We start from the raw sequence: 20,515 nt of genomic DNA, 5'->3' as shown, positions 1-20,515 counted from the left end.
TGAGGATCCCGTCTGGCCCTATTAAACAGAGCCACTGTCTAATAGGAGATAATCCGACTAAAAGGAAAAAACCCATCAAGGAGAAAGGTGGCTCTCTGGTGTGCAACCCCAGCCACTCTGCTTCCAAACTGGAAACGTATTCATTTCAGGATCACCTCATCCTGCTATACCTACTTCTCCTAAATACCAATTTTCTATGTCTTTTTTTTTTTTTTGAAACAGGGTCTCCATTCTGTCACCCAGGCTGGAGTGCAATGGTGCAATGATGGCTCACTACAGCGTCAACTTGCCAGGATCAAGCAAGCCTCCTACCTTAGCCTCCTGAGTAGCTGAGACTACTGGCTACCTTTTTTTTTTTTTTTTTTTTTTTTTGTAGAGGCAGGGTTTTGCCATGTTGCCCAGGCTGGTCTTGAACTCCTGAGCTCAAGTGATCTGTCCGCCTCGGCCTCCCAAAGTACTGGGATTACAAGCGTGAGCCACTGCAGCCGGCCCCAATTTTCCATTTCAAATCTTGTTTTAACTCTTTTGTTATTTTCAGAAAATGGCAATCTATTATTTCATTCTCTGTCTGACAACAGTTACCTCTACTGTGTCTGGGAAAAAGACTTAGTGATGAGTAACTTAAAACGCCCTTATAGTTTTTATTTAATGAACCAATTTTTTACAGCACTTACAGTGTGCCAGGCACTCTCCTCCCAAGCAACTTAGAAGTGATGACTCATTTTATGGTTATTAATCAAGCACAGGTAAATATAAATAGGAATGGAGCTTACTATGTTGGGGGAACAGTTACAAGACTTCGCTTTATCAGGCTTAATGAAGACTGGCCTTCATTCACAACAATGCATCCTTGGGATGCTGGGTTTAAAGGCTGCTGGGGAGAGTGTAGGCACATTTCCACAGAGACCATGAAGCTTCCTCCCAAAAAGGAATCAGAATTCTACCATTGTTTGCCAATGTCTACTACAAGCACACGCTATACACCCGAGAAACGTATCCATATGTGTAGAAAAAGCATGTACAACGAAGTCCATAGCAGCGCTATTCTCAGTATCCCCAAACTGCAAACAACCTAGAGGCCCATCAGCAGTAAAACAGATGATCATGGCATATCTATACAAAGGACTACGCAACGGCAATGAGAATGAACAAACCACTAATACACACAACAGCATAGATGAATCTCACGAACACGACGCTGAATGACACAAAAGAGTGCACACTGTGTGATTCCGTTTATGTGATGTTCAAGGACAAGCCAAACTCATCTATGGAGACAGAGGCTGCAACAGTGGTCACCTATGGAGGGGGTAAGGATTGCCTGCAAAGAAGCACAAAAGAACTTCTGGGGTGATGGAAACGTTTTCTTTTTTGATGGGAGTGTTGTTTCCATGTGTATAGCCAATTATCAAACACAAATGATATACTTAAGATGTGTGCATTTCGCTGACTGCAAATTTTACCCTGATTTAAAAAAGAGATGTGACCTCGTATGTGTTACAAGATACATGAAGCCGGGGGTGCCTGTTTTGCTGCCATCATAAGCTATTAGGGTGGATCGATGTGTTCAATCTCACAGCTAGAATGTGTATTCCAGGCCAGGCGCGGTGGCTCAAGCCTGTAATCCCAGCACTTTGGGAGGCCCAGATGGGCAGATCACGAGGTCAGGAGATCGAGACCATCCTGGCTAACACAGTGAAACCCCGTCTCTACTAAAAAAAATACAAAAAAACTAGCCGGGCGATGTGGCGGGCACCTGTAGTCCCAGTTTCTCGGGAGGCTGAGGCAGGAGAATGGCGTAAACCCGGGAGGCGGAGCTTGCAGTGAGCCGAGATTGCGCCACTGCACCCCAGCCTGGGTGACAGAGCGAGACTCCGTCCCCAAAAAAAAAAAAAAAAAAAAAAGAATGTGTATTCCAAATACAAAGTCCCTGAGGACAAAGATTGGGCCTTGCCCATCTTCATAACCTTGGCATTTAGTATGTGACCTGGCTCATACTCGATGTTGAACGAAAGAAGGAAGCAGAATTCAACAGGCGGCATGTTTCAAAACCCTGTACATACATTATCGTTCTTACCTATTCAGTGCAAACGCATAGTGGAATTTAATGTTATGCTGATCGGCCAAATCACACGTAGGCAGCATCTCCAGTGTTTCTACCAGCTTCACCATCGCATCATAGTCCTGTTGGCAAGAGGTCCCAAAGTGAGCGAGAGAGGAAACACAGCTCTTCACTGATTTTTCTGAATTGTTATAAACATGAGACAGCCTCAGCACTTAAAGGCAGGCCCTTCCTTACAAAGGACATTTAGTGAAGTTACCTGTAGCCTTTAATAGGAAGGAAAAATGGCCGGGCGCGGTGGCTCAAGCCTGTAATCCCAGCGCTTTGGGAGGCCGAGACGGGTGGATCACAAGGTCAGGAGATAGAGACCATCCTGGCTAACACGGTGAAACCCCGTCTCTACTAAAAATACAAAAACTAGCCGGGCGAGGTGGCGGGCACCTGTAGTCCCAGCTACTCGGGAGGCTGAGGCAGGAGAATGGCGTAAACCCAGGAGGCGGAGCTTGCAGTGAGCTGAGATCGCACCACTGCACTCCAGCCTGGGAGACAGAGCGAGACTCCACCTCAAAAAAAAACAAAAAAAAAAAAAAATAGGAGGGAAAAAGACCAGAAAATAAAATAGATAAGAGACAGAAGAACAGAGAAGGAATCCCTGTGGCATGAAGCATCCAAAGGCAACAAAAGTAAAGGAGCCCAGCAGCCAGGAAACAGCTGAGTGTAGGAGAGTTAACAGTATCAGCAGAGGCCAGGCCTGGTGGCTCACACCTGTAATCCTAGCATTTTCGGAGGCTGAGGTGGGTGGATCGCTTGAAGTCAGGAGTTCGACACCAGCCTGGCCAACATGGTGAAACCCCATCTCTATTAAAAATACAAAAATTAGCTGGGCATGGTGGCGGGCACCTGGAATCCCAGCTACCCAAGAGGCTGAAGCAGGAGAATTGCTTGAACCTGAGAGGTGGAGGTTGCAGTGAGCCGAGATCATGCCATTGCATTCCAGCCTGGGCAACAGAGCAAGACTCCATCTGTCTCAAAAACTAACACAAAATAAAAACAGTATCAGCAGAGATGTGTGTTAAAGTGAGCTGGACAAATACACACAAGCAAACTTCCAGTCAAAGCAGATAGATTCCAGTCCTTCCTATTTTGCCAGAATCAAATACATTAATCTAAACTAGTGTTTCTCAACCTTGGCACTAGTGACATTTCTGGACCATAAGTCTCTGTTGTGGGAGCTGTCCTGGGCACTGTAGGATGCTGGCCTTGACTCACTGGAAGCCAACAGCACACCACCCTCCTCATGCCCTGCACACACACGCTTAGTTTTTATAACTGAAAATGTCTCCAGACACTGCCAAAAAAGTTCTTGGGTTGAGAACCACTGCTCTAAACTCTGCATAATTACCCGGGGAAAAATTGCGACCATGCTTGTCTCAGCCAAGTCCCCTCTTAGCAGTGCCACCTGTTACTCTTTCAGCCAGGCTTAGAATCGTTGGAACTGGCCAACTTGCTGACAGCCAGCCACAGTCAGCAGAACAGGGCTTCCCACTGGAATGCCATGCCTGTCCTGTGGCTCTGCGCCTTGATGCTGCTGCCCCAGGAGGGAGAAAGCAGTGTATTCCAAGAACTTCTTGGCCCACCTTTGAGCATGAATGGAAGGTTATGAAAAGAAGGGATGCATGGAGGGAAGGACAAAAGGAAGCAGCTTGAGGGAAGAAAGGCTTCAAGAAAAGCCATTCCCATTTTCTTGTCCTGGAAGACATGACCTAATCATTACCATCATCCTTAGTAGCACCTGCTATTAAAATCAGCCAGCTGGCCAAGCACGGTGGCTCACACCTGTAATCCCAGAACTCTGGCAGGCTGAGGCGGGTGGATCACCTGAGGCCAGGAGTTCGAGATCAGCCTGCCCAACATGGTGAAACCCCGTCCCTACTAAAAATAAAAAAAGTTAGCCAGGTGTGGTGGCAGGCACCTGTAATCCCAGCCACTTAGGAGGTTGAGGGAGAATTGCTTGAACCCGGGAGTCAGAGGTTGCAGTGAGCTGAGATCACACCACTGCACTCCAGCCTGGGCAACAGAGCAAGACCCTGTCTCAAAAAGTAAATAAATACAGATTCGGAAAACAGAAATAAAAATAAAATCAGCTAGCTGCATCTGTTTATCACTAGGGGCAGGAATTCCTTACTGGGTGACTCTGTTTTGGTCCAGGTCATAAATGGATGCCTCCATCACTTCAATTTAAAGACTTCTAGCCAACAACCCTCAACATGGCTTTGTGGAACTCTATGAGTAAGGAACATGACCTTGTGTTCCTCCAAAGGGAAGGAAGGCAAGACATCCTTACAGATGGCTCAATGGCATTCAACTTGGAGGGAGGAAACGCTCAATTTCCTTCACGGAACCACAGACCAAAAGCCCAGTCTCAGAACTCTCCAGGAGCTTCTGATGCTTGTCTTAGAATAAACAGCTACATTCCCTGGGTCCTGAATGTGTTTCTGCTACTCCTGTTCTCCCTGTCACTGATGTATGGTGGTAAACAAAGGAGGAAGGGAGAAAAGCCTAAAGGAAGTCGCACAGCAGAGGGGTTAGGAACAAGGACAACGGAGCCAGTCAGTCTCAGGCTGAATCCTGACCTAACCAACTGCTGTGTGACCTTGGGCAAGTTACTTAACTGCTCTGTACCTCAGTTTCCTCATGTGTAAAATCGGGATAATCAGAGTATACATATCCTATATAGGGTTGTTAAGAGGATTAAGTGAATTTGGGTTTGTCAAAGGGATTGCAACAATGCCTAGCATAAAGTTCATATAAACTTAAATTCTTGGCTCCTTCTGCCAAACAGTCCTGTTTATGACATCTCTTCTTGTTGGAGTGGTCACACCACCCCCGATGTGACAAAACCTCCAAAATTTCCACTGCAACAGATAAGCTGGATGACCTATGACCTAGCCACATACCTATTTGTCTATAAAACAGCCACCTCTGGCTGGGCACAGTGGCTCATGCCTGTAATCCCAGCACTTTGGGAGGCCGAGACAGGTGGATCACCTGAGGTCAGGAGTTTGAGACCAGCCTGGCCAACATGGTGAAACCCTGTCTCTACTAAAAATACAAAATTAGCCGGGCATGGTGGTGCATGCCTGTAATCCCAGGCTGAGGCAGGAGAATAGCTTGAACCTGGGAGGCTGAGGTTGCAGTGAGCCGAGAACGCGCCACTGCACTCCAGCCTGGGCAACAAGAACAAAACTCCGTCTCAAAAAAGAAAACAGAAACAAACAAATAAAAAAACCCCAGCCACCTCACCACATACTGAGTATACAAGTACTTCACAAGAAGTTCCTCAAGCCAAGGAAGAACGCAGCATACGTGAGCCTCGGCTAGGTGGATTTCATACCTGGATATCACGGTAGGACAGGAGTAAGTTAATGATGATGTCTGAGGTCAGAACCTCAGTATTATCCATGCGGAGCTTGATCCGAGCCAGCTCCTTCGCCAGTTCCTCACCCTGGTACTTCTCTCTGGCTTTCCGGATGTCATTTAACAAGGTTTCTTTGTAATAAACACTAGAGAAAGAAAACCACAAAAACCTCCAGTCACATCTACATACACCCAGGACTGTCTTGCGCCCCAAATGGTTCTCACTGACGTGACTTAGGCTAACACATGGGGACCTCGGCCCAGACCTGAGCCTCCCTGCGCCAGCAAACAGGAGATACTTTCTACTTATTCACATTTTATAGACCAATAAATGACAAATAAAAATCAGTTCATTCAACCTTGAAGACATTTTCAAAGGTGACTCCCATCTGTACTCGGACCACACACAGAACTTGCTGCCAACCAAGCCCACTGTCTCCGGCATTTTCAAACATACAGAGGGCGAGAAGGTACCTTCCTTATGTATGTATTTTGCCCACTAGTAACAAAGCCAAACGGAGCTCCAAAACCCAGGAAACATACATGAGAATGCCTTTCAAATAAATTTCTCTATCAGGTGTCTCTCGTTAGTAGTCATGAAACTTTCCCCAATTGAGGTGAGGGCTGGAAACTGGTGTTGTGTCCCTAAGCAATACAAGATGGGACACCCAGAGGTCATGCCCGGAAACTTATGGACAGCCTTGCTCTCCTCATCATATTGAATGGCCAGAATGTTTTTTTTTCTTTCTTTCTTTTTTTTTTTTTTTTTTTGAGGTGTATTCTTCTTCCGTTGCTCACGCTGGAGTGCAGTGGCGCGATTTCAGCTCACTGGAACCTCCTCCTCCCTGGTTCAAGCAATTCTCCTGCCTCAGCCTCCCAGGTAGCTGAGACTATAGGCATTTGCCACCATGCCCGGCTAATTTTTGTATTTTTAGTAGAGACAGGATTTCACCATGTTGGCCAGGCTGGTCTCAAACTCCTGGACTCAAGTGATCCACCTGCCTCGTCCTTCCAAAGTGCTGGGATTACAGGCGTGAGCCACCGTGCCTGGCCCGGAGAATGGCTTTCTAATGGAAAACACAAAACTTCCTTCAGGTGAGCACCTAGATAAGCACGAGGAAGCTTAAAAACACTTAAAGCAGTCAAATTCACACTGGAATATCACCATAGTCTCTTGAAGAGCCAATGCTATTATCTTGTATTTGGTTTAAAACCTTGAAAAATGACCTACTTTGGTATACAGAGGATGAGTTACAACAACCATAGATTGATTTAAAATATCCTGTCTATTTTCCATAGGAATTTTTAAGTGGAGGTGGGACACTGCCAAACAGTAATACTGTCACCCCATTAAGAAGCTGAAATGGGGCCAGGCGTGGTGGCTCACGCCTATAACCTCAGCACTTTTGGAGGCCAAGGCAGGGGGATCACCTGAGCATAGGAGTTCAAGACCAGCCTGGCCAATGTGGCGAAACCCCGTCTCTACTAAAAATACAAAAACTAGCTGGGCGTGATGGTGGTGGGCACCTGTAATCCCAGCTGCTTGGGAGGCCGAGGCAGGAGAATTGCTTGAACCCGGGAGGCAGAGGTTGCAGTGAACCAAGATCGCACGGCTGCACTCCAGCCTAGGCAACAGAGTGAGACTCGGTCTAAAAAAAAAAAAAAAAACCACACACACACACACACACACACACACACACACACACACACACAAAACGAAGCTGAAATGGTCTAACTGCAGAGTGTAAAATTAGGCTGTTCATTAATAAGAGAGTAAGCTAAATTTAATAATAGTCTTCAGAGAGAGAAACACAACATGAGATAGGATAAGAACAAATGGTGCCTACTTTCAATAATTACAAAACAATGCCAAATATGTATATGTACAGTACATAACCTGGTCCAATGCTCACAAGAGGACCTCCGTTAACATTTAAAGAATGAAGTGACGCACACAGCAGGGGTTCTGATAGAAAAATATCAATGCACTGCTTTAGTTTTCTATTTCCTTATTTGTCAATTGCCATCATCCCAATGATGCACAAAATTAGCAGATTCTGCCAGTGTTTAAAATTCTGTCATTAATTGAATGAGTCATTAAATTGGATGCCAGCCATTGCCCATTTGGTGGACTATAAAGGCATTAAAGCTATTAAAGTGTTATTAGGTTAGCCTGATAAGTAAAAAGTTATACTTCAGCCTTATTTTTCAAGGGTAATTCTGAAAAATAATTTTAATAAACTAAGAAGCCTCAGAAGAACAGTACCTTTTAGGTACATTAAACACTGGTTTGAGGATGGCTTGGGGACATCAGATAGGTAATAAGCATGCAGCCATTTCTGCCTCTGTAATCAAGGAAGATGTTGCTGATCAATGAGAACTTGGAAATGGCTTCCAAGCCATTCTAGCACAGGTCTCAAAATAGATTTTATAAATCTATCAGAGCTGGCACTTGAGCTAAAAACTTCCTTTCCATCTGTGTTATAGATGTTTTCAACTATAAGCACCACTTCCCCTCTTACTAACTGTTGCCAGACACTGCCAGTTCATAGGGTAGAATCCACCAATAGGTATTTCAAGCCCTTTGAAATGAAATGGAATCACAAGAGTTGTTTGCCTACTGATACATACACACACTGAATGAGAATCAAACTTGAATCCATGTCTTGCAAAGACCTAAATCATCTGGCAGATCTAGCCAGTCTACCTCCTTGTCAGACCTGAAAATATGGTACTGGGAGAGCTTTCCATAAAACTTCACTAAAGTGTTTATTTTGCAATCAGACAACAGTTAGCAAGGAACAACTGCATGAGGTTTTCCAGGAATGTGCCACAAAATGTCCCCGATTTGCTCTCTATGTTGGCATGCGGTCACACATTTTTAGGTTTCCAATCTCCTTTTCCATTAAAGTCTGTAGAAGAAGGTCTGCATCCAGAGAAGAGGTGATGGGATAGAAAAGGACACCATTAAGAAGTGTCCTTTTCTACATACCAATACTACAATAGAACACTCCGCAGTTCAGGGTGCCACTATTTGAGCCACAGTGTGACAGGAGGTCCTCTACATTTCATTTCAGGTCAGCTCTGCCAGTGTTTGGGATTTTCATTTGTTTTGGAAGGACAAATCCTTCTCCTTGTGACACAACTTACGGGAATAAATCCTTTAAATTGGCTGCAAGCAAAATAACTGGATCCTTTGGTTAAGAATAATTTTTCTGTCTTTTACTTTCACAATAAGAACATCTGAAGGTATGGTTTCTTGGGCATTGAGGCTCCAATAGGTGAGCTGACTATTTCAGTGCTACACAGGTAGGAATCACCTAAGCCAAGATTCCAATCTAAACCTATTCACTTCTGCATATTTCACCTCACCCAACCTAAATCTAAAGACAACACAGCACAGTACACCCTGAGGATAGCTGTTGCTCCACTCAACACACGAAGGCTTATTAAAGCATGAGAGCGTAAGGTCAGAATGACCTTGCTGAGATATCTGAAGAGCCTCAACAGCCATGCGAGTGTAAAGCCATGCTCAGAAATCATCTTGAAACACAGGATCTCAGAGCTGAAAGAGATCATTTAAAAAAACATCACTGACAACTTCCTATAAGTTGTCTTATCTAGAAGAGAGAGAACAGTCAGAGAGAAGAAAAGTTACATGTCAAGATCAAACAGGAAGTCAGGGCCAGACAGAGGCCCAATCCTGACCTCTTCATTCCAGTTCTATTCTCTTTTGGCTTCATTTCAGTGGCCCAGCTAAGTGAGCCAGTAAGGTACAATAGTGGGTTCTCCAGCAACTCTGGTCTCTGTGAAGGTGTACCACTTCCCTGAAAGCAAGGGGGAAATCTTGGTGAGTCTCCAGGGGTTACTGGTGGCAGATGGGAATTACCATGAAGTCACGTGGATGTCCTTAAGGAGGCTAATGAACCTGTCCACCAAAGGCATGCACAGCGGGCCCAGGATGTTGTCCCAGTTGGGCTGCATATACTCGGAGGCTCGTCTCTGGGCATCACTCTCGCAGCAAAAATAATCAGCACACGGTGTCACGATGTATGGGATGAAATAATAATTTCCACTGGATGCCTGGAAAAAAGAAACAAAGATGTTCCAGAAAGTAACTGATGTGGAAGTGTAGGCTCTGGGCAGGTGGGGCCTGGTGGGACAGGCACGGAGAAAATCCCTGAGGACGAAAACAATTCGTGCAATACGACTATGGATCTATTAGGCACAAAACAGGAAACCACTCGATTTCAAAAGCTCTACTGCATAGATATATGACAAAAATTTGGTTTCAAATATTGATCTGTATGTATATCTGAACTTCACTGGCAGAAATTTTAGGGTTTTAAATCTCAGAAATCACATCGTTTCATTATATGTACCCAAAACCAGAGGGAACTTGAACCTCCTGATAAGAAAGGATTACAATGTGGCATATTGTTTTTCTTTCAGCATAGACGAAAAAGGCATATTATTTGATCATTTAACTATAGGTGAACTATTATAAACTTTGTGGAATAAAAATTGTTCTGTAGGAATCATATATTAATTAATATAATGAGTCTCAGATCTTTTCTGCTTTTTGAGACAGCGTCTTGCTCTGTCACCCAGACTGGAGTGCAGTGACGCGAACATGGCTCACTGCAGCCTCAACCTCCCAGGCTCAAGCAATCCTCCCACCTCAGCCTCCATAGTAGCTGGGACTACAGGTGCGTGCCACCATGCTCAGCTAATATTTCTATTATTTTGTAGAGATTGGGGTTTTGCCATGTTGCCCAGGCTGGTCTCAAACTCCTGGGCTCAAACAATCTGCCCACCTCAGCCTCCCAAAGTGCTGGGATTATAGGCTTGAGCCACCATATCTGGCCTAAATTTCATATTTTTACATGTCCTGAAATCATCTTATTTTGATATTTTCCAACCATTAAAACATGTAAAAAACCATTCTTAGCTCCCAGGACATACAAAAACAGGTGACGAGTCAACGTTGTCTTAGACAAAGCTTCTGATATTCTATTATCCCTGAAAATAGGGTTGGTTTTCTGAGAATACTTACACTCTGCTGCAAAGCAGCAACTGGAGACCATCCTTGTGGGTATCAGCTATTGGCATTAAGCCTGTCAAAACATAAATACTGGCCAGGCATGGTGGCTCACGCCTGTAATCCCAGCACTTTGGAAAGCAGAGGCGGGTGGATCATTTGAGGTCAGGAGTTTGAGACCAGCCTGGCCAACATGGTGAAACCCCATCTCTACTAAAAAAAAAAAAAAAAAAAAAAAATTAGCCAGGTGTGGTAGCACATGCCTGTAGTCCCAGCTACTCAGGAGGCTGAGGCAGGAGAATCACTTGAACCCAGGAGGCAGAGGCTGCACGGAGCTGAGATTGCACCACTGCCCTCCAGCCTGGGCGACATAGCGAGACTACATCTTAAAACAAACAAACAAACAAAAAATACCAGTGTTGTAAGTAGAAAGGGTAAAAATTCAGGGGGGTATGTGTGTGTGATAAGTGGGGTAGCAGGCACCTATCTACTTCTTCACAACCACTAGGAATTGCCTACCCCACAGGAACAAAGACCCTTTGCTCCCTATGGTACTTTTTTTTTTTTTTTTTTTTGAGACAAGGTCTTGCTCTGTCACCCAGGCTGTAGTGCAGTGGTGCAATCACAGCTCATTGCAGTCTCAAACTCCTAGGCTCAAGCTATCCTCCTGCCTCGGCCTCCTAAAGGGTTGGGATTACAGGTGTGAGCCACTGCACCTGGCCTTCTAATACTTTCAAGTTCTTAAAGAGACTCAAATCACTCAGCATTAAGGTTTTGGTAAGTTAGAGATAAATTTCTCCCTCATCTATGCCAAGAAAGCCATGTTCCTAAATTAAATGATATTTATACATTCAAAAGTTAAACTTTCTTTCTTCCACCTTGATATGGTTAGGCTTTGTGTACCTACCCAAATCTCACCTTGAATTGTAATCCCCGTAATCCCCATGTGTTAAGGTAGAAACCAGGTGGAGGCAACTGGATCATCATGGGCGGTTTCCCCCATGATGTTCTAGTGATAGTGAGTGAGTTCTCAGGAGATCGGATGGTTTTATAAGGAGCTCTTCCCCCTTTGCTAGGCACACTTCTCCTACCTGCCGCCTTGTGAAGAAGGTATCTTGCATCCTGCTCCCACTTCTGCCACAATTGTAAGTTTCCTGAGGCCTTCCCAGCCATGCTGAACTGTGAGTAAATTAAACCTGTTTCCTTTACAAATTACCCAGTCTTGGACAGTTCTTCATAGCAGTATGAAAACGGACTAATACACACCTGAAATTGGTTGAGTTTATGGTCAAAGACTTCCTAGTTCAGACAGAGGGAGAAAAGGGCTGTGTGGATCAGTGAGGTCTAGAAGGAAAAATACCTTTGAAGAAACGCAGTTTATTACTTTCAAAAAGTTAAAGCTGGACTGGAAGTGTAAGGAGCTTGCCAGATCCCATCCCCAGAAAGACAACCATAACTGATGAAAATTCTTTTTAAACAGCCATTTAAAGCAAGCTTGTCCAAGTGTGGCCCATGGACCACATATGGCCCAAGATGGCTTTGAATGTGCCCCAACACAAATTTGTAAACTTTCTTAAAACATTATGAGATTTACACACAAACTTTTTTTTTTTAATAGCTCATCAGCTATTTTTAGGTGTATTTTACATGTGGCCCAAACAATTCTTCTTCCCTCAATGTGGCCCAGCAAAGCCAAAAGATTGAACACCCCTGATTTAAAGTCTCTACAAGTTGTCCTGAGGGCATGTAGCAAATGGAAAAATGTTTTATTCAAGAAAATCTAAATCTTGGTAGTAACAGTAAGATTCTGCAGCATTCGGGCCATAAACTGCTCCCCCACCCCTATACCCAGCCCAGAGTGACTGAAGTTCTATTCTAAGTAGGTGTGGCCAAGACAAAAGGGCTCCCTCTTGTCCCTGGTCCAGAGTCACTGTTTCTCCTTAGGAAGACCAGGCCACCAGCATTCTTATCCCTCACAGCCTGATATTGTAGAAGTTCTATTCCAGGCAAGTGTGGTCAAGATGACCAGGGCTCCCTTGCTTTACCCAGCCTACACCTGCAGGGTGGAAGCTCTACCCTAGGCAAAACAGGCCAAGAGACTGGGTGCAGTTGCTCACGCCTGTAATCCCAGCACTTGGGAGGCTGAGGTGGGTGGATCACGAGGTCAGAAGTTCGAGACCAGCCTGGTCAACACAGTGAAATCCCCTCTCTACTAAAAATACAAAAATTAGCCAGGCATGGTGGCAGGCGCCTGTAATCCCAGCTACTTGGGAGTTTGAGGCAGGAAAATTGCTTAAAACCGGGAGGCAGAGGTTGCAGTGAGCTGAGATTGCACCACTGCACTCCAGCCTGGGCAACAGAGCAAGACTCCGTCTCAAAACAAAACAAAACAAAAACAAAGAAACAAACTAAAAACAGGCCAAGAATGCTGAAACTTGACTGTCCCTGCCCCAGCTCTCTCACAGAATGAAGGTTCCATGACGAGAGAGGCAAGCTGAGAAGACCAGAGGCTGTTGCCCCTACCCAGCACCCCACTCAGAGCAGGGTGTCACCCCAAGAGAAGCAGACTACTATTTCCACTGCCATCTCTACAGCAGAGGTGCAGAGCTCTGCCCAGGGAAAAGGCAGGCTGTTAAGAACTGCAGCTCTTCACAAGGAGAGCGACTTCATGCAGAATATGCCACGGGGAAGTTCAAGCTCATGAGTGCTGTACAAAACATCATGGAGATTTTGGTGGCTGACAATTAAGAGAAGGCTGGTAGCTCTGTGACAGGAAAAAGGAAAGGGTAGACCACCTAGAAGTTTAACAGCGAACTGGGAAAGAGACAGCTAGAAGGAATCTTCCTGAGGTCAGAGCAAGCCTCAGGGATTAGATTTAAGGACTATTCCTGCAAAAATTTAATTGTATCAAACTGTGGAACAATTATGCCTCAAGGTATTGTCAAAAACAACAGAACAATCAGCTAAGGATGGAGACTAACAACTGAGTGTAATACCAGTTGTATAAGACCAATACAGAAAATTAGTCAGAAACTTAACAGGGAGATCAGGAAAACAGATAGTCAAAGAGAGCCTAGCTGCAACTACTGTCATTCCTGGTGAAGATACAAGAGTCAGAGTAACTGTGCACACACCCAAGAGTGTGCCCTTTAAGAAGTGACATTAGAGGCTGCACATTGCAGAAAAAGAGACTTCACTGAACTAGTCATGAAACAAATAAACAAGTAAACAACAAAAACAACATGCCCCAGAGGCAGAAGGCAGAAAGATCAGTATCTGGAGTTTCTACAATATATTATCTGAAATGTCCAGTTTTCAACAAAAAATACAAAACATGCAGAGACAGGACAGTGTGATCCACATATGGGAAAAACAGTAGGCAATGCTAACTGCCTTTGAAAGGACCAGATATTAAATGTAGCAGACAATGACTTGAAAGCAGATATTACAAATATGTTGGAACAACTAAGGTAAACCATACTTCAAGAATTAAAGGAAGGTATTACAACAGTATCTCAAATACAGAAGATAAAGAAAAATTACAAAAAAAGGGGGGGGGTAGGAATTCTGAAGTTGAAAAGTACAACAGCCAAAATGAAAAATTCACTCAAGAGGCTAAACAGGCAATTTGAGTGGTAGAAGAAATAATCAGCAAACTTGAAGATAGATCAATAGAGATATGTAATCTGAAGAACAGAGAGAAAAAGAAAAAAAATGAACAAAGTCCTAAAGGAACACAGGACAGCATTAAGTACACCAACATATGTGACACCTAATGGGAGTCCCAGAAGAGGAGAGAAAGGAGCAGAAAAATACTCGAAGAAATAATTGCTGAAAACTTCCCAAATATGATTTTTTTTTGAGACAGAGTTTCATTCTTGTTGCCCAGGTTGGAGTGCAATGGCATGATCTTGGCTCACCACAACCTCCGTCTACCAGGTTCAAGTGATTCTCTTGCCTCAGCCTCCTGCGTAGCTGGGATTACAGGCATGCACCACCACACCAGCTAATTTTGTATTTTTAGTAGAGACAGGTTTTCTCCATGTTGGTGAGGCTGGTCTTGAACTCCCGACCTCAGGTGATCCACCCACCTCGGTCTCCCAAGTGCTGGAATTACAGGCGTGAGCCACCGTGCCCGGCCCCAAATATGATTTTTTAAAAAAATAAATCTACATATCCAAGAAGTCAAATGAACTCCCAAGTGGGATAAAGGCAAAGAGGTCCACACCCAGACATGTCACAGTTAAAATTTCGAAAGATAAAGAGCAAAAATCCCGAAAGCAGCAAGAGAAAAATGTTTTGTCATATATGAGAGAATTCCAACCAGATTAATGCGACTTTTCATCAGAAACAATGAAGGCCATGGGATGACATATTCAAAGTGCTGAAAGAAAAAAAAAAAGTCAACCAAGAATTTTATATCCACTAAAACTATCTTTCAAAAATGAAGATGAAATATGAACATTTTCAGATAAACAAAAACTGAGATAATGCTAGCAGACCCATCTTATAAAAATACTAAAGGAATTTCTTCAGGCTGAAAGAAAATGACACCAGACAGTAATTCAAATTCACATGATAAAAAACAAAGAATACCAGTAAAGGTAGTTATGTATACAATCATAAAAGATAGGATAATTGCAAATTTCCTCTCCTTAACTGGTTTAAAAAGCAGTTGCAGAAAATGATGTATATAATCATGTGTTGTGGCTTGTACAGAAATGTAATATATTTGAAAATAACAACAAAAGGATACTAGTAGGAATGGAACAAGGCTATATTGGAATAAGGAAATGACACCAAACGGTAACTTGAATCCACAGGAACAAATGAAAAGTACCAGAAATGGTAAATAAAAAGGTTAATATAACTCTCTCCCCTACCTACATTGTCTTTTCTGTTTCTTTAAAAGACATAATACAAAAATACTTATAAACATTACAATTAAATAACCCTGAGCTTCTGTAACAGGTCGGTAAATTGAAGGTACAAGAATCTAACGTATTTGTAAAGAATTGTTATATGTCTTAATAACTGTCTCCAAAACAAACATTTCTGCTGAAATATTGACATTATTCCTTTAGCAAACCTAGTCTTCCCAAATATTACAAAAGTAAACTTTGCCCCAGAGTTCTGATCAAATCCTAAATAATGAGGTGTCAAAAACTGGATTTTGACAAACATGGTATGTGCTATCACAAGTTCTTTGGTGAAAAAGAAATACTGTTCAAGAAGGCAGAGCAGTAGCAGCAGAGACTGATGAAGTCTACTCCCCAGTTAGCAGAGGATCTGATTCACAGAGCAAACATTTAGTCATAGTTAGAGAAAAATAAGGAGAAAGAAAAGAAATGCATGAACTCTGAAACCACTTGAGTGAGTTTAATGAACAGGACTGAGGAGACAGCACGAATCTGGAGACTTGGGAAGGTAAGAATACTTCCCTTGAGAAAGTCTTCCAGAAAGTTTAAGAAATCTGACAGAAATTGGGACTAACGACTACATTTTAAAAAGGAATTAATAGACTTCCAAATGAAAGCATAAGATCTTAAGTACAGTACTTTTGTTCTTACAAAGAGAAGAACAGACCTAAACATCTTCAAGTGATGGAACACATTCAGACTCTTGTTGGTCAAGAGACCAGAAATTAAAAATAAAAACAATGATTAACATAACACATATTCAGTAGCAAACTAGGATCAGCTATTTGTAGTTGTTACATTTATAAGTGGAAACATCTCAAGAATCCAGCTCATTAAAAGAAATTTAACAAAGGCAGTTTAGTTCCCTACATAAAGAGGTATTTGAACCAGCATGCTAACCACATTAATATGTAAACTCTTATTCTAAACACTCTCCAAATATTTCCAAAAGGGTGGTTCTGATATAGTAAGTGAGGTCAGAGGCCCAAGGAAAAGTCACTCGTCTCTGACAGTGTGGGGACAGGAAGCAGAATTTTTCCTCTAAAGGTTTTAGTTCCTGACCTAGCAATTGGCATTTCCAGAACTACTACCATCTACAAATATCACCACCATGAAAAGACTGTCCTATGTCATCACTCAGATTAAATAACAGGTGCTTTAATGAGCACTCATTACAAAAGCTTAATTATATAATCTTAAGTGTCATAATTTTAAATGCCTGCCTAATACCTGTATTTACCATCTGGTAAATATATATAGGATACTTAACCATTCTTCTATTGCCTAACTTTCAGTTTGTTTTGAAATTTCCTTATTGTAAGCGTCACTGAGATGAACATCTTTGCATATGGCATCTTTGTACTGTGGTCTTTTCCCAAGGATATCTTCCCAGGAGTAAAATTACTAGAACAAATTTAAGGTTAATAATATATGTTGATCAAACTGTTGTCAGAAAGGATGGAGCAATGTACACTCCCACCCACAGTGCATAAGGACATGGTAATTTATCCATCCTTTCAGCGGAACTGAAATAATGTTGTTTTTCACATTTGTGAAGTGTGGTGAACAAGAAATACTTTATCAATATAGAAACAAAGGATCATCTCAACTGAAGCATAGCAATGTAGCGAAGAATTCAGAGGGCCAAGGATTGAATTCCAGCTCCATCCTATCCTAAATGGATGACCCTGAAAAATGTACTCACCTATCTAAACCTCAGTTTTCTCATCTTTAAGAGGGAGATAATAATAGTGTCAGCCTCATTAGACAACAGAGGCTTAATCATAGCCATTTTTTTTTGCACAAATATTCTCTATGTGCAATAGTTCTAGAAGGGACTAGGAGTTCTAAACCTGAGATCCAGTCATTCTTGTGGGGGCTGGTGGGGGGTGGTCTGTGAACTTGAAAGAGAAAAAAATTCCATCTTTGTCATCATTTGCCCTCAACTGAAACATAACATTTCCCTCACTTAGGAATGTAGGTAACATACCCAGTAGTAGTAGACTTGAGACTTAAGACTTTGTTGGTAACAGGAGTCACAGACTTTTTCATATCACATTACAGTTCCTGCAGAGATCTCAAAATAACTTTTATACCCATCACTACTCCAAGTATTATGACAGTTTTTGAGATCTGCTGTTTGATCTCAAAGACACTAGTAAAGAAGCACATAATTATAATTTTAGAATATTTTGATAACTGTATTTTGATATGAAGGGTCTCCTTTGTAATTCCTTGTATTTAAACACTTTAAAACAGTGATCCCCAATGTTTTTGGTACCAGGGGCTGATTTCATGAAAGACAATTTTTCCACGGACCAGGTGGGCAGGGGTTGGGGATGGTTTCAGGATGATTCAAGTGCATTACATTTATTGTGCATTTTATTTCTATTATTACATTGTAATATATAATGAAATAATTATACAACTCACTGTAAAGCAGAATCAAGGGGAGCCCTGAGATTGTTTTCCTACAACTAGACAGTCCCATCTGGGAGTGATGGGACACAATGAGAGATCATCAGGCATGAGTTTCTCATAAGAAGCACACAAACTAGATCCCTCACATGTGTAGTTCACAATAGGGTTTGTGCTCCTATGAAAATCTAATGCCGCTGCTCATCAGACAGGAAGCAGCGTTCAGGTGGTAATGCGAGCAATCGGGGAGCAGCTATAAATACAGATGGAGCTTTGCTCGTTCGCTGCTCACCTCCTGCTGTGTGGCCCAGTTGGTGGCCCAGGGGTTGAGGACCTCTGTTTTAAAACATATTTTGGGAAGGGCCAAAAGGCTCCTCCAGACTGGCAAAGGGGTCCTGTGACCCCTAAAAGGCTAAAAACCCCCAATCGTGACTCTTAGATGCTTCACATAGAACATCCTAACTGCAGGCCTAAAATGTCGGAGTTCCTTCAGTGGGCTGCACATATAAAGCTCTCCATGAATAAACAGTGCAAGGCCCATCTGCAAACAGCTTCCTAGATTCTTCAGGACAGCCCAGGAGCAGAGCATGTCAGAGCCTCCACTCAATTGTCCATTGGTTTCAATCACGGCCACTAACTAAGGACACCTAGGATTTGCTCCTCAGCTGGCTCCCTCCGCAGCTGGAATATTAAAACAAATGAAGCTACGCAATACCTGTGGACTACGTATGCTAATTGCAAACTACTAAAAAACTCCAAGGTTTAATAGATAAAGTAGCCTTGGGGTTGGCTATATTTTCCCTCTTTTCCGCAGGCGCCCCATGCAAGGCATCCAAAGGTCCAAGAAGGCCAAGAAAGATATCCAAGCCAAGGTCCCTCATGACACCAGCACTTATTTTTATTTATGGCTCACAGCAGGTGGCAAAGCTGGTCAACAGCAGCACAGGGTTTATAAATTAATTCTTTGGAGCAAATATGATCTGTCTGAATTTGTACCAGCCAACCTCATAATGAGACTTGTGGCTTGACCTTCCAGAAAACATTTCTTATAATGATACAAACATTTAATCAGTCAACAAATAGCCAAGTGAGAAGAGGGAAATAAAGTATCTAAGGCAGATGGAAAGCCACTTAATGCTACGCAAGATGAACTGATTTCTGAGCACTTTTAGAAGAATGCACATCTCAATTGCCGGCACAATGTGGTACTTCGGAGCTTGTATCTTGTAACACAAGTAGGTCACAAATACTTAGTGAAAACCACAACTAAAAAAACCACAGAAGATTGTTGCCAGGAAAATTTAGGGAGCAAATGAACAAATATGGGGCAATAGATTTTTTATATTATTTCATGTGACCAGGTATGACAAAGTTAATTTATTACAGAAGAAAATCCAAGTCGACACAACTCCAAAAAACACAAGCTTTAGGCTCAACAGATATAATTATTTGTCTAGCCAGTTAGACATACATATATCCATTGTCCAGAAAAATGCAGTGGTTTTCTTTTTAGATCAATGCAAACAGCATTCTACGTTACTCTTTTTCTGGTCATAAGAGGAAAAAAATATTCAGAAACCGTATAACAATTTCAACAGGATAACCAGGATATGGTGCTGCTTAAAAGTAAACGAAGATATCCTTGCTGGAAACGTGCCATGGAGTGCTAACTAAGCTGTTGCGACAGTTGATTTACTTTGTTTACACAACTGAATGGCCATCACAAAGTCACAGGATTATTTCAGAGCTGGCACAAATCTCAAAAGTCACCTCATTAAAATCATCTCATTTAACAGAGGAAGAAACCAAGACCCAGCAGGTTAACCAACCGGCCTACAGATGACCACAGAGCCAGACAATCTCAGGCCCTACTCCTGTCCTCCCAGGATTCTAGTCATTAACTGCAACTTCTGCTTAATTCTGAAATATCCTGAAATAAAGTTGCACAAACAGCTCAATATAAGTGAGTGAATGGCGAATTCTATGGTCTGTGAATTATGTCTCGATTTAAAGAAAACAGATGGGTGCCATGGATATGAAAGACGTATCCAGTTGGTAGGTAGAATTAAGTATGAATAATTTGGTTCTGACACTGGCCCTGTGAAATCTGACATTACCCCTATGATATTCAAGAGGTGCAGAGAAAAGTTTTATGGTTCACAGACCCAGAGTACTCCAAGTGAAGAGAACACACAGGAGCAAGACCACAGGCAGGAACAACAACATAAAGACAAAAGACTAACAACCCAGGATGAGGAAGAAACAAGAGAACATACACAAATAAAGTCAATATGCAAAGGGGCTGGGCATGGTGGCTCATGCCTGGCACTTTGGGAGGCCAAGGCAGGCAGATCATCTAAGCTCAGGAGTTCGAGACCAGCCTGGCCAACACGGTGAAACCCCGTCTCTACCAAAAATACAAAAATTAGCTGGGCATGGTGGCACACGCCTATAGTCCCAGCTACTTGGGAGGCTGAGGCAGGAGAATGGCTTGAACCTGGGAGGTGGAGGTTGCAGCGAGCCAAGATCATGCCACGGCACTCCAGCCTGGGCAACAGAGCAAGACTGTTAGAACGAAAAAAAGAAGAAAAGAAGGAGAAAAGAAAAGAAAAAGGAATGAAGGAAGAAAAGAAGGAGAGGGAGAGAGAGAGAGGGAGG

At 42.8% G+C, this 20,515-nt stretch overlaps 1 protein-coding gene across 1 annotated transcript in view; it reads right to left on the bottom strand.

Moving 5' to 3' along the window:
• Positions 1–20,515, bottom strand: part of MAP3K15 (mitogen-activated protein kinase kinase kinase 15) — a 156,556-nt gene that overhangs the window by 89,905 nt on the left and 46,136 nt on the right. The window contains exons 4-6 of the mRNA XM_026451891.2: positions 9,369–9,562; positions 5,457–5,625; positions 2,078–2,184 (exon numbers count right to left, since the gene is read on the bottom strand). Of these exons, the coding sequence (XP_026307676.1) occupies positions 2,078–2,184; positions 5,457–5,625; positions 9,369–9,562 (470 nt within the window). The remainder of the gene's footprint in view (positions 1–2,077; positions 2,185–5,456; positions 5,626–9,368; positions 9,563–20,515) is intronic.

Source organism: Piliocolobus tephrosceles, chromosome Y (assembly GCF_002776525.5).
Source record: "Piliocolobus tephrosceles isolate RC106 chromosome Y, ASM277652v3, whole genome shotgun sequence".
NCBI lineage: Eukaryota > Metazoa > Chordata > Mammalia > Primates > Cercopithecidae > Piliocolobus > Piliocolobus tephrosceles.
This window is presented reverse-complemented; position numbering and strand designations above follow the sequence as displayed.